Source organism: Mya arenaria, chromosome 9 (assembly GCF_026914265.1).
Source record: "Mya arenaria isolate MELC-2E11 chromosome 9, ASM2691426v1".
Lineage (NCBI taxonomy): Eukaryota > Metazoa > Mollusca > Bivalvia > Myida > Myidae > Mya > Mya arenaria.
Genome location: NC_069130.1, coordinates 64,226,906 through 64,241,023, shown reverse-complemented (window position 1 = coordinate 64,241,023; position 14,118 = coordinate 64,226,906). Strand labels below are relative to the sequence as shown.

Here is a 14,118-nt window from a genome sequence, read left to right as displayed (position 1 = left end):
TGTTTAATTGTCGGCCAGACGTCTTTAGATTTGGGTCCTCCACTACGCCGTTCTTGAAAATAAACAGCTATAGATTCTATTTTGACCTTGCTTTTAAGATTTCAAACTTTTTGCTACTGAGCTTGTTTCTGAAGTTTTTCGCATAAATATTGTCCCTGTTTTTTTTTCCATTGTATTATTGTAAACTAGTTTACGGTACCTAGAGTTCATTCGAGTTGGGGGTTCCTTTTTGGGACTCTCTATTTTACTGGGGGCATGCTCGTAAATGACATGTTTCAAAAGGTTCGTTAGCCCAATATATTTATATCATTTATGTCCTCAAAAATATGGGCGAGATGGAACAGTACATGGAAAAGATGTCCATTCAAAGTGATTTTGTCAAAGTTCTTGTGTGACCTTAAAGTGAACTTATTTTTCATAAATGGCTCACATTGTCCTCTTTTACTTGTAGCTAAGAGGTTGTGGCTTTCGCCTAGATCACATTTAAAGTTGAGGTGAGGTTGACATCAATAAGTGTGGGCATGCGGTGTTTCATAATACATGTAGGTTTAGAGAAAAAAAATCAAAGCTAAAGTTATCACAAATGCTATGAAGAAATTTACAATTATCTATTTTCAGTTAGTCGCAATTCAAATCTCCTATGCAGATGATATGTTCAAAAGTTATCAACATTTTGTCTAAACACTTATAGGTAGAATTTTCAAAGTCGAGATTTTTTTTAATTTTAAGCATTGCAAGACTCGATTTCCAGTGAGTTCAGATTTCATTTCGATGGTTTCTTCTAAACCTTTTGAGGTTAAAATATATATGTAGATATCAAACTGCGGCCCCTGCGGCCTCCGCTCCTATGCGCATGCTCTTGAGTGACATGTCATGGCACGTGCATGTTTAAGCTTTAGTTTCGTTAGGATATATATTTAATGTCTTTAAAAATGACACTGATTGGATTGTTCGTTTAATGTAAGTTATATTTTGAAATCCAATTTTTACTGGCCAGCTGACATGAGTAAAATCTTAAAATAAATTAATGAACATCGCCAAGGATTATTTAGATGGCCTCCGTTACAGTCAGACACTTTTTGCGACAAAAATTCAAAATATTTTTGTTTTTATTTTTTTATTTTGAAATATTTGAAGATTTATTTTTTAACGATTAAATTTCAGACCCATATCTATCGTGTGCAACTAGGGAATATTTTATTTAGCATTTTGATTTCTAAGCATGTCCCCCAAAAAACGTACGTAACTGAAAACGTGTTTTTCCAAAAAAAAAATTCTTTTATACTTTCGCAACGTGATATTATTTAATAATAAATTCAGAATTCTAGTTCGGCTTGGATTGAATCCCGGACAGCACTGATCACAGATCTATCGTTGTGACAGGGGAAAGCACTTTGGTGTTTAACAATTGGGTACCGGATTTTTTGAATACGAGTCCGATGTTCCGGGATATTAATATACCCTCGGCTAGACGCTTCAATCCAATCGTTTGATTGACAAGGGCAAGGACGTCTGGATTTAGAAGAATTTGCCGGTAAGAATTTTCCAAATTTGACATGAATTTTATACTGAGTAAATCTTTATGTTCATCTCATATTAAATAAGTAGACTATTTAGTATTTTGATGGGGGTTTTGTCGAATGTAAGGTGCAATATTATGAGATAAATTGGTGCTGACCTTGAGTTTTCCAATCGGCCTTGACACTTTCCTCACATCCTTCATTGAAGTGTGCATGTCCACTGCCGCTTGTCTCCTTGATTGACATTCTCATCTTTAGATTGTGAACAGACATCATTCCTCGATTTTCAGAAAAATACTCAACATGCCAGTGAAAGCAGTGAAAGCTCGGCAGATTTTTGACAGCCGTGGCAACCCAACTGTGGAAGTTGATGTCACAACTGAAAATGGTAAATATTTTATCCTTGAATTAAATTATTGTGAATTAAAGAAATAAAATGATCCATGGATTGATATCATATCATTCAGTATTAAAATGAATTTTAGATGTGTCATCACTTTTTATATCTGACACCTGCATAGTGAAGTGTGGGTAAGAACAACTGCCTGGTCAGCTCAGTTGTTTAGACTGCTGTTCAAGTGGTCAATGGAAGGAATGCCTCTGTTGGCCTATAAGGTTAATGAGGGGAGGCGTATAGTGTGTGAGGGTAAGAAGCAGCTGCCCGGCTAGCTCAGTTGGTAAAACCAAGATGCTAGTGTTCCGGCAGTTGTGGGGTTTAAGCCCTGCACCAGTCACACTTTTCATCCCAGATTTGCTGTAAAAGCATGGAAGATATACTGTACAGTACAGCATACCATATACAGTAAAACTGCGGTCGTTCGAACAACAAGTCGTTCGAACAAGCGGTTGTTCGAGAACCGGTGTTCCCTCAAGGTCGGAGATTGATGCCGAACTTTTTCCGAACTTTTTTCATATAAAATATACCTACGTTGCATCGAAACCTAATTATGTGAAGGAGTCGAGCAATATACTCGGTCCCAAGTACACAAATCATGCACAAAACCTTATGGCTCCCTCAAGGTCATAATTTCACACCTTTTCCCTGAACACGTGTTCCAAAATAAACAAGCAATTGCTAGGTATTAAAATTTTCGCAAGTCGGAACATTTGCAATGACAGTTGACAGGCAATTTGATAAGGTGTGAAAAACCGTTTAACACTGTTAACGCATGACCGATATTAGTTAATATGGGCATTTTAGAAGATAATTATGAGAGGTTAATGATGAGAAGTTAATTGTGAGAAATGTAAATGAGTAATAAAAATATGAATAAACACTACCATATCGATTCAACATCGGAATATCTGAAAATAATTCCTTCTTGTCACTTTGCTTTGCAATATTGCAATTTTGTCAAAATAAAAATTTCTATTTATTCATTTATTGATATTTCTTTTACATTTTATATTTAGCATACATATAGCCTTTGAACATATGAGCGCTTTCCACACAACGCAACACATAATCAGTGTCTTAGTAAACAGACGACTTCAAACTTAAAATACACTGAAAGATATTTCATAACAGACTGGATAATTGGAAATCGGGTCGTTTGAAACATCGGTTCCCTCGAGTTTAGGCTCAGTCCCTGGCAACCTCGAGCGATCGCAGTCTTACTGTATGTCTTATTTAATACACAGGGGCCTGGGCACATGTCATTTTGAGAAAACTGCTCACCTAAAAAGAACCATTTTTTCCACAGTCAACAACTTTTTACATCTAAGCATTAGTCAAAACTATGAAATACAATCAGTGTCCAATGTATTGAATGTAGCTGTAATTGTAATGTGATGTAATTTTTAAACAAAGTTATATTGACTTAACTCAAGGTTTATCTTCACAACAGGTCTGTTTCGGGCAGCTGTCCCAAGTGGAGCATCTACTGGCATCTACGAGGCACTCGAGATGAGGGACAAGCAAAAAACTTTCCATGGAAAAGGTCAGCAGTGTAGCCGAGTCATTGTTTGAGCTGTTCAATACAATTTGTAATTATTTACAAAGTGTTTGCTGAAGACTTTCAATATATCCTTTTGAAATTTACACAAGTTACCACTGATTAACATAGTCTGCAGTCGTCAAGATTAAATGTAATATTTTTGACCCACATGGTTTTTTAATAATATTCAACTAAAAATGAATGCATCAGATGATGGATGGTTGCTATAAATTTGCACAAAGCAGTAAATTATAGACAAGAGACATAGTTGATGTTTATCTTATTTTTTAATTTTCAGGTGTTATGAATGCTGTCAACAATGTCAATAAAATCATTGCGCCTGAACTGACCAAATCAGTAAGTAACTGTTACCCTAGACCAGTGGTTGAAATGAACACATGCCTGCAATCCTTGCTTTGATAAAATGTCTTCTGGGCTTGCTCAAATTCTAAATTTTAATCAGCAGGGCTTGTTAAAATATTGATGCTAAGCAACAGTAGAAGAATTCGGGCTTTTCCATCCAAAAGTCTATTTTCGATGACTGCTAGATGTTGTATCTCATTCAGATATATATTATGGTAGACACAATTAAGAATTATTTCTTAAGAGGCTTAAACTTTCCTAATCCATACATAATGCTTGTATAAGTTGTTCTTATTCATGATTGAAAAAAAAATGTAATCTGATGCAGTACACAATTTGAAATCTATTGTTTTATTGATTAAGTAGAAAATGAATTGTATAGTTATTACTTAAACATTTTCAAACACAAATAAACGATACTGTTTGATAAAGCCTGTACAGTAATCATGAGATACTTTGTTGTAAAAACAACACCAAAAATAATAGACCCACATAACCTTTATCTGATGGTGGCATGGTGGGTCAGACCATTTCGCAAAATGAAACCAAGGGAGCAGTGGGGGGTTTGCGACTTCACAATCCCAAAATTCTACTTCTTTCACAAAAGAATGAACTCGAAATTAGAAAATTAATTGAAAAATTACCTCTATTTTATTTAACTCTTAATAATTAAAATATGTTTAATTGCAGTTCTTATTCTTGATAAAAAAAAATGCAGAAGAATTTCAAGGGAGCTTTGCTTTGTTTGTTATAATTCATTCCTAATTTTCGGCAATTTTTTAATATTTTAACAATTCAAAGTGTTGGCCCTACCGAAATTCACAAAAAGGTGGGAATAAAATTGGGGAAGGCTAGCTGGTAACTAATTGACATATATACTTGTGACTGCAGTCCACTGATGTTACCGGAGGAAAGTAGCAAAACAGACCATCTCATGTCCCATTTCTGGGAAATAAGGAACAATAATACTTGTTCAGCAAAATTCAACTTTATCTTGAAAGTATTTTCAGTAATTTAGTACATGTTAGAAATTAGCAAGCAATAACCCTGTATATCATACCAAATGATATGGGATCACCTGACTCTAGGAATCAGAAATTTTACATTATTATCAACCTAACAATAAAATGATGAGCTTATTATACATGGGATTCATGGAATCATATTTCCAGGGTCTAAATGAGGATGACCAGACAGCTGTGGACAACTTTCTGCTCAAGCTTGATGGCACAGATAACAAATGTATGCTACATGTACTTACAAATTGATAATCATATTTACAAAATTGGTATTTTATTACAATAGTTTTTCACTTTGGTTCTTATTTGCCATTTCTTGGCCTTAAAGATCATCTATAAGTGTATTTGTACCAAAAAAGTAAAATAAGCTTACCATCATCTAAGCCAATGTTAAACACATGCTACATATACGTGTTTGGATTTTTTATAACCTTACCATTCCGTAACAGCCAAGCTTGGAGCCAACGCTATTCTTGGGGTATCGCTTGCTGTGTGCAAGGCCGGGGCGGCGAAGAAGGGAGTTCCCCTGTACCGTCACATTGCTGACCTAGCTGGAAACAAGGAAGTTATTCTTCCCGTGCCAGCGTTCAATGTGATCAACGGAGGCAGCCATGCAGGCAACAAGCTGGCCATGCAGGAGTTTATGATTCTACCAACAGGTGAGCTATTATATTATTTGACATTGTATCATTTCAGCCTGGTATAAAACAGCAGGTACCAAAAAATTACTTCTCATTTTAAGATATTTTTTCAGTAATCCAAACATTGTCCAACATGTGTAAAACTACAGTGTTTTTTGTATGCTAGAGAGTTCAAAGTATTAACAATCCCTTTGTGCCACCTTAGATGAACACATATTATTACAATAGCAACCGTATTATGAAAAATGCAAAATTTTATAGATATCTTTCATCTTAGATTCTTCATAAATTGACATTTGTGATTGGTCATATGATGTTTAATTGTGTTATTGTATTTGACGTTGTTGAAGCGAGTTACATCACTGCAGAAAATGCAGTTCAAACGGCCAAATTAATTTTTATACTAAGTGCTGTTATCTTCATAGTATATATTCAGAATTGTAATTAGTTTTTCCAAAAGAACTTTTGCAAAAAATGAATAAATACTTGAAATTGCATTTCATCTGTGTATGAAATCAGTTGGAAATTGCACAAATTATCACAAATGAAATGTTTTTATACACCAATGAACTGCAATACTACAATATTCAGTCCTCAAATACAAACACTTATTGATGCTTTTCCCACTGTGGATCATCCAGGTATATTGCCCAGGGTTCTCAATAACTTTTCAGTGAACAGGCCGTTTATAAAAAGTAACAGGCCCAAATTGGCGGGGGGTCCGGGGGTCCTCCCCCGAAAAAAAAATTATGTGAGCGCGTCATTTCCTGCATTCTGGGGTTATTTGAATGCCTTTTAAATCACCCCTTTCAAGTGCAATTTTATAAGTAATATCCCCTAAATATGCAGATACAAGTACTGCAGAGCAGTAGTTGTATCAGGATCTATATCATAATGCAATTATATTTATTTACCAAATTTCAACAACAAAATATCCATTTGAAAATTGTATTTTCAACACCATATACAATGTATTAACAAAACTACAATGCAATTGTACTGTGAAAATACATAAGGCACATTGAATTAATAAGAACAGTATTCATTACGCTTAACCCTGTTATTAACACATGTCACTGTCCTCATCTGATGAACTGGACGAGTAGTAGTCCCCCTCCCCCTCAACAAGTATCTCCTTGAGGACTGCCCGAATTTCCTCCCTACAAGGTGTGACTGTGTCCAGTGCCATGCATGTGTCAGTCTGAACACCTACCGTCACTGGACATCTTAATCTTTCTGGTGTTGGAGCACCCAACTTCCGCCTTGGTTTCTCTAACCTCTTGGCCACAGCCCTTTTGATGACTGGTTTACTGTGAAGTTTAAGCAAAAATTTAAAAATTCACCTTACCCAACCCACTTTATATTTGGTGAGTCTTTAATATTGCTACGATTTTTTCATACAGAATAATGATAATGATAATAGAGTAAACTTACCTCCTTATCAAATCTTCGTAATAATGCATCTTGTACGGAATAAACAACGATCAAAACTTCAAACAAAATAAACGGTGGAAATCGAACGTGAAACAATAAACAGAACACAAAATAAACGGTGGAAATCGAACGTGAAACAATAAACAGAACACAAAATAAACGGTGGAAATCAAACGTGAAACAATAAACAGAACAAGAAATTCATAAATGCAACTGTTTTATTTCATTTTTATCTTATACTCACTCGACACAGGGTGAAAGAAATCGTGTATTTTTCTTTTCTTCATTTTTACTAGAATGAGACGCTTGCTTCCAAGCGTTTTATCAATTGTCTATCTACACGGACTAGTGAAGTTTATTAAACGGCGCCGTAAAGAAATATGCGGGACCGGGCGAACGCTAATCAAGTCGTCGTATTTAAAAGGCAATAACTTTTTTATTCGTTGACGGATTTTAAAAAATTAAACGATTTGGGAACTTTTAATTTTTGTTACTAGGCGATTTTGAACCGGCCCAAATGCCATTTGAACCGGTCATTTTGGCCGGCGGCCGGTTCTTATTGAGAACCCTGATTGCCCACAATGAAACTTAGTCATGTATTAATCCTATTTCTGTTTAATGATGATCTATATTGTATTTTCAGGGGCCTCCTCTTTCACCGAGGCTATGCAGATGGGAACAGAGATCTACCATCACCTGAAGGCTGTCATCAAGAAAAAATATGGACAAGACGGTAAAAGAGTACACTTTCTAATATATATTGAATGTGATCAGGTGTCTAATTGCTTGTGTAATTTGCAGAGTTTAATACGGTATCAATACACTGCTGCTGCTGTCTATCAATTTGGGCTGTAATCCTTATTATGTCTCCCCCTCTCTGGGGGAGACATATTGTTTTTGCCCTGTCCGTCAGTCCGGTAGTCCGTTAGTCCGTCAGTCCGTCAGTCCGTCCGTACGTCACACTTCGTTTCCGATCGATAACTGGAAAACCGCATGACCTAGGATCACCAAACTTGGTAGGGAGGTTGGTCGTGAGGTGTAGAGGATCCCTATTGTTTTTGGGGTCACTAGGTCAAAGGTCAAGGTCGCGGCGACCCCCAATATAAAAAACATTTCTGCTCAAAATCTTGAGAACGGTTTGACCTAGGTTCACCAAACTTGGTAGGGAGGTTGGTCATGAGGTGTAGAAGATCCCTATTGTTTTTGGGGTCACTAGGTCAAAGGTCAAGGTCGCGGCGACCCCCAATGTAAAAAACATTTCCGCTCAATATCTTGACAATGGTTTGACCTAGGTTCACCAAACTTGGTAGGGAGGTTGGTCATGAGGTGTAGAAGATCCCTATTGTTTTTGGGGTCACTAGGTCAAAGGTCAAGGTCGCGGCGACCCCCAATGTAAAAAACATTTCCGCTCAATATCTTGAGAATGGTTTGACCTAGGTTCACCAAACTTGGTAGGGAGGTTGGTCGTGAGGTGTAGAGGATCCCTATTGTTTTTGGGGTCACTAGGTCAAAGGTCAAGGTCGCGGCGACCCCCAATATAAAAAACATTTCTGCTCAAAATCTTGAGAACGGTTTGACCTAGGTTCACCAAACTTGGTAGGGAGGTTTGTCATGAGGTGTAGAAGATCCCTATTGTTTTTGGGGTCACTAGGTCAAAGGTCAAGGTCGCGGCGACCCCCAATGTAACAAACATTTCCGCTCAATATCTTGAGAATGGTTTGACCTAGGTTCACCAAACTTGGTAGGGAGGTTGATCATGAGGTTTAGAAAACTCCTATATTTTGGGGGGTCACAAGGTCAAAGGTCAACGTCGCTGTGACCTCTAATGTAAAAAAATATTTCCGTGCAATATCAGGAGAATGCTTTGATCTAGGTTCACCAAACTTTGAAGTGAGGTTGGTCATGATGTCTAGTTGATTTTGCGATCAGTTGGTCAAAGGTCAAGGTCACTGACCTTGAGGTGAAGAACCGGTTTCTGCTCAATAACTCAAGAACGTTTACACCCAGGAACTTCATACTTGGTATGCCAGTTAGTCATGACTAGTTGATGGCCCCTATTGATTTTGGGATCCATCATTGATTATTTCTCACCTACGACCACACAATGGGGGAGACATGCGCTTTTTCAAAAAAGCAATCTCTAGTTTTTATAATATTTTTTCCCTATTTGAATTTTTTTTTTCAACTTAATGGTGACCATGTATTCACAGTGCACTTGTGTATGATAGTATGACGCACATACTTTAAGCTTTCAGAAGTGAACAAATGATGATTAATTACACTGCTTTTAAAATATTTTCAACTGTAGTCTAGTTGTCTTTGTTTCTATGTTTTTCAGCCTGTAATGTTGGTGATGAGGGAGGATTTGCCCCAAACATTCTTCAGAATGATGAAGGACTGGAACTGCTGAAGACAGCCATTGAGAAAGCCGGGTACACAGGCAAAGTTCAGATTGGCATGGACGTGGCTGCATCAGAGTTCTGCAAGGATAAGATGTATGATCTTGACTTCAAGAACACGGAATCCAAGAAAGAAGACTGGGTATGTGGTCTGTTATGGTATTTGTGAATGTTTGGTGCAAATTATGCTGAAATCTGAGGAAAAATACATCTGAAATTGAGTATGGTTTACGTCTTTAAATGCCTCTCAAAATTGGCAACAGGGGGAAGACAGTTTCTACTGTCAAGTTCATGTACTATAATACTATTAATATTATGATAAAATCAGTTCTTTATGTACAGATAAGCTCGGACAAGCTGGGTGACCTGTACCAGGATTTTATCAGCAAGTATCCGATTGTCTCCATTGAGGATCCCTTTGATCAGGATGACTGGGATGCTTACACCAAACTCACCGGCAATGTCAGCATTCAGATTGTGGGGTAAATAAGACTTCTTTATATTGAAATTCAGATTGTGGGGTAAATAAGACTTCTTTATATCAACATTCAGATTGTGGGGTAAATAAGAGTTCTTTATATTGACATTTAGATTGTGGGGTAAATAAGACTTCTTAATATTGACATTCAGATTGTGGGGTAAATAAGACTTCCTAATATTGACATTCAGATTGTGGGGTAAATAAGACTTCTTTATATTGACATTTAGATTGTGGGGTAAATAATAGTTTGTTATCTTGACATTGAGATTGTGGGGTAAATAAGTGTTATTTATGTTGACATTCAGATTGAATAATGACATTCATAGTATGGAGTTGGGTATTCTTTTCAGGGACGACTTGACCGTGACAAATCCCAAGCGTGTGCAGACTGGTATTGACAAAAAGGCCTGCAACTGTCTCCTGTTGAAGGTCAACCAGATTGGCAGTGTTACTGAATCCATTCAGGCGTAAGTTTTACGTATTTTATTCTTAATTTGTTTGATTATTATTATTTATTCCTTTTTTATGCCCCTGAAGGTGGGCATATTAAAATCACACCGACTGTTCGTCCGTCCGTGTGTCCGGCTCAATAACTAGTGTTGGGGCTGTAACTTTTTCTTGTATGAACAGATTTTAAAACAACTTGACACATGTGTTTGACATACCGTGATGATGTGTCGCGTGCAAGACCCAATTCCCTATGTCTAAGGTCAAGGTCACACTTAGTGTTTATTCACAATGAAATGCTGCATAAAAGGACATAGAGTATAGGTTGTTGTGTCCAGGCTTTGACTTTCTCTTATACGGACAGATTTTTCAAATGACTTGCCACATGTGTTTGACATACCAAGACAGCGTGTTGCTTGCAAGACCCGTGTCCCTACCTCTAAGGTCAAAGTCATACTTAGGTGTTTATTCACAATGGAATGCTGCATATAAGGACATAGAGTATAGGTTGTTGTGTCCGGGCTGTAACTTTTTCTTGTATGGACAGATTTTAAAATAACTTGCCACATTTGTTTGACATACCAAGATGATGTGTTGCTTTCAAGACCCGTGTCCCTACCTCTAAGGTCAAGGTCACACTTAATGTTTATTCACAATGGAATGCTGAATATAAGGACATACGAGTGTAGGTTGTCAAGTAAGGGTGGTATTTTTTATGTTCAGAGGCAGTTTAAAATATGCCATATGTGTTTGACACGTAAAGGCAAGATCAATTTTTCATGTACTGACCTTGTTCATAGGTCAGTGTCACATTCGGGGGCATTCGTCACATACTGTGACAGCACTTGTTTCTTTTTTTATTCTTTTGGCATGTTGTACATCCTGAGCTTGTTCATGCAATGTGTGAGGTTTATCTATTCTATAAGCAAATAATTTAAAATGCAATGCATAATAAGGGAAAAATGTTTTAATGAAAAGAGCAGTTAAATAAAAAGAGCAGTAATCTATTTGGTAGTTTTGCCACTACTCAATGCCAAGCTTATGTTAAAAGGTGTTTGAAACACTTGTGAAGTTTTCCCTTCTCTTTAATGGGTCACAGGGCCAAATTAATGCTAACCCTGATCTTTTATGTAAAAACATAATTACTAATTTGAGTGTCTATTTTTGGACTTGAGATTGCATGATTCATCAAAAACAGTTTTTAAAGATCGCACCTATTTGGTTGTTAAATGTTTATGAAAATTCTGCATGCAATGGTTAAACTCAAAACCTGTTAAATTTTTAATCTGTGTCTTTATTATCTTTAATACTGATAAGAGTTTAAACAAATAAGATTAATGGTCGGAGGCAATTCTTGAATATATTATTGTCAGTCAAAGAATTTTGATTGCTAGGGTGTATGAATAGGTAAAATCATGTAAGCGTGACAAAATAGAATAGGTTTTGATGTAAAATCAAGACTGATTAAAGCATTATCTTTGGAGGACAAAGATGATAGAGAATGCAGGGCTTTTTCACCTTCCTATTTGAGGCCACTGTCTTGTGTATGTTTATTGTATATATCCAGGTGGCGTATGTCCAAGGAGGCTGGCTGGGGTGTGATGGTTTCCCACAGGTCTGGAGAGACAGAGGACACGTTCATCGCTGACCTTGTTGTTGGACTGTCTACTGGACAGGTAACATTATAGTGTTAAACCTACCTGGACAGGTGACATTGTACAGTGTTATACGTATCTGGACAGGTCATATTTGGGCTGTTACTTTTACATGTGAATAGGGATTCTAAATTAGTAGTCCAGTTCATTACATAAAGGCAATATGAAACACCCACATTCCTATCTCAAAGGTAAAGGTCACACTCAAGCATAATTCAATATCCAATGTCCAATTCTCATGATTTTCTTTAGTCGGAAAGAGTGTTAGTCTTTTCGTGATATTATGGTATGGAATTAATTTATCTGTACACTGAAGCATAAAAAACTTCAATAGGTCTGTATTTAGTACTGTTTACACGGGGAAAATTGAAGATTTGAAATTGCTGTACTCTTTCTGACTAAAAAACCCACGAGAATTGGACATTGTATTATGCTTGTTTGTCTAAAGACACTATAGTTATACCAACATATCGCACACCATTTTAAAGGTAATTGACTCTTCTTTCCATGTCATTTATTTAAAAATGGATTGTTTATATGTTGGTTGAGAAATTTGCATAAAACTGTTTAAAGTTTGAGTTACATACCTTGTTTCTTTTTTGTATATCAAAGACACTAAATATCTTCAGATGTGTTGTTTATCTCATTGTATGTACCCAAAATGGTTTTAAACAACATTTTAGTGACAAACAATGATTCAGATACCTGTGGGAAATATTAGCTCATGGTTTTATTATTCTGAGAATGTTTTGGTGATAATTGTAAACCATATAGCTGTTATTTATTGTCAGAAGCTGTTGAAAGAGGAACAACAAACATGCCCATGCCTTGTCAGTTTGCATAGTAATAAAAGTCTCATTTACAACAACAATCCTTGTGGGGGATTAATCTGACAATATATCTTTTTCCCCCGTTTACAGATCAAGACTGGAGCCCCCTGCCGGTCCGAACGTCTAGCGAAGTACAACCAGATTCTGCGTATTGAGGAAGAACTGGGCGACAAAGCCAAGTATGCTGGACAGTTTTTCCGCTTTCCATACGGCAAGGTGTAAATCTCGGCCATCTCTTAGCAGACATCGAATAGCTTGATATGTCTGTATACTGTGAAATTGTTTATATTTGTGGCAAATATTTATTTAGTCAAGTTAAAGTTGACTTCCTATCAGTTATGTTAAGACACTCTAAAAGAATGATGGATAATTGACACAACTGACACTGCAGTGGTCATGATTGGTGCACATTCCTAGCAGTTTTAAAGTTATGATTAAGTAAATCAACGATTAAGGAAATGATGGATAAAGTTAATTACCGGCAAAATTAATAAATTCACAGTATTTTTGAAAATGAGAGTGAAATGATGATTGGGTTTGGCATTTTTGTTTTTTCTTGCTGTTTCAGACTTTGATCGATAGATTTTACAATTGAAAGTTATGTAACTTTGTTGATGTATTAAATGTACATTGCATTTGAAAGTGCTTAAAGATATTGTTAATGTGCTATTAATTGTACCCATTTTCTTTTGTTATTTGTTTCTACACATTGTACTATGTCAGTCCTGTTCATAATAGCTGTAGTGAACTGAACAGTTCTTGTTAGAATGGTAAAACAAATACTGAGGTCAAGATGATGGGAAGCCCGCAGTGAAGCCAGACACAAGTTAAATGATTACTGGACTTATTCAAATTTTAAATAATACATAACTGTGGATGTTGAGCAACTCGAGTTTTAAACATACATGTAATGCAAAGTCAGGGCTTGTTGACTTGAATCAGATTTCGATGACCGCAAACCAGAAAATAGAAAGCTTAAGTGTAGAAAATTCTGTTTTTTTTTTTTCATTTGAACAATTGTTAGCTTTAGAACAATCAAGTATTTTAAGAATCTCTCATAATTATGTCTTGTGCTATATGTGTCATCTCGCAAGATCAGACTTCAATGTTCTTATTTATTTCTATATTACAGCATTTCGGATGCTCTTGTATTAGGCAAACTAAGTTGTAATAAATTGTGTAGTGACCATTAGTTTGTTGTCAGTTGTTATTTGAAAGGCCCGACATCAACTAGTGATGTGTATATTACATAGTTTAAAAAACATGCCCTCAATAGTATCTGATGGTAAAAAATATTCTTTATGTTGTACTAGTCTAACGACCATGAGACATCTTTGTCAATTTCCCAAACGTTAATTTTTTTATAGGACTGATATTGGTAAAAGAAAATGA

At 36.2% G+C, this 14,118-nt stretch overlaps 1 protein-coding gene across 2 annotated transcripts; it reads left to right on the top strand.

The window, feature by feature from the left end:
- Nucleotides 1-1,418: 1,418 nt before the first annotated feature.
- LOC128245334 (enolase-like) lies at nt 1,419-13,918 on the top strand. Of its 2 annotated transcripts, XM_052963461.1 has the most exons (12): nt 1,419-1,534; nt 1,811-1,908; nt 3,368-3,460; nt 3,756-3,814; nt 4,993-5,062; nt 5,289-5,498; nt 7,558-7,647; nt 9,253-9,455; nt 9,656-9,795; nt 10,145-10,261; nt 11,809-11,917; nt 12,817-13,918. In XM_052963461.1, the coding sequence occupies exons 2-12, from the start codon at nt 1,824-1,826 to the stop codon at nt 12,946-12,948; spliced, it is 1,308 nt and encodes a 435-aa protein (XP_052819421.1). In that variant the 5' UTR covers nt 1,419-1,534; nt 1,811-1,823; the 3' UTR covers nt 12,949-13,918. The 2 variants fall into 2 exon arrangements, with proteins under 2 accessions (XP_052819421.1, XP_052819422.1); XM_052963462.1 differs by lacking the exon at nt 1,419-1,534 and having other exon boundaries at nt 1,716-1,908.
- Nucleotides 13,919-14,118: the final 200 nt, after the last annotated feature.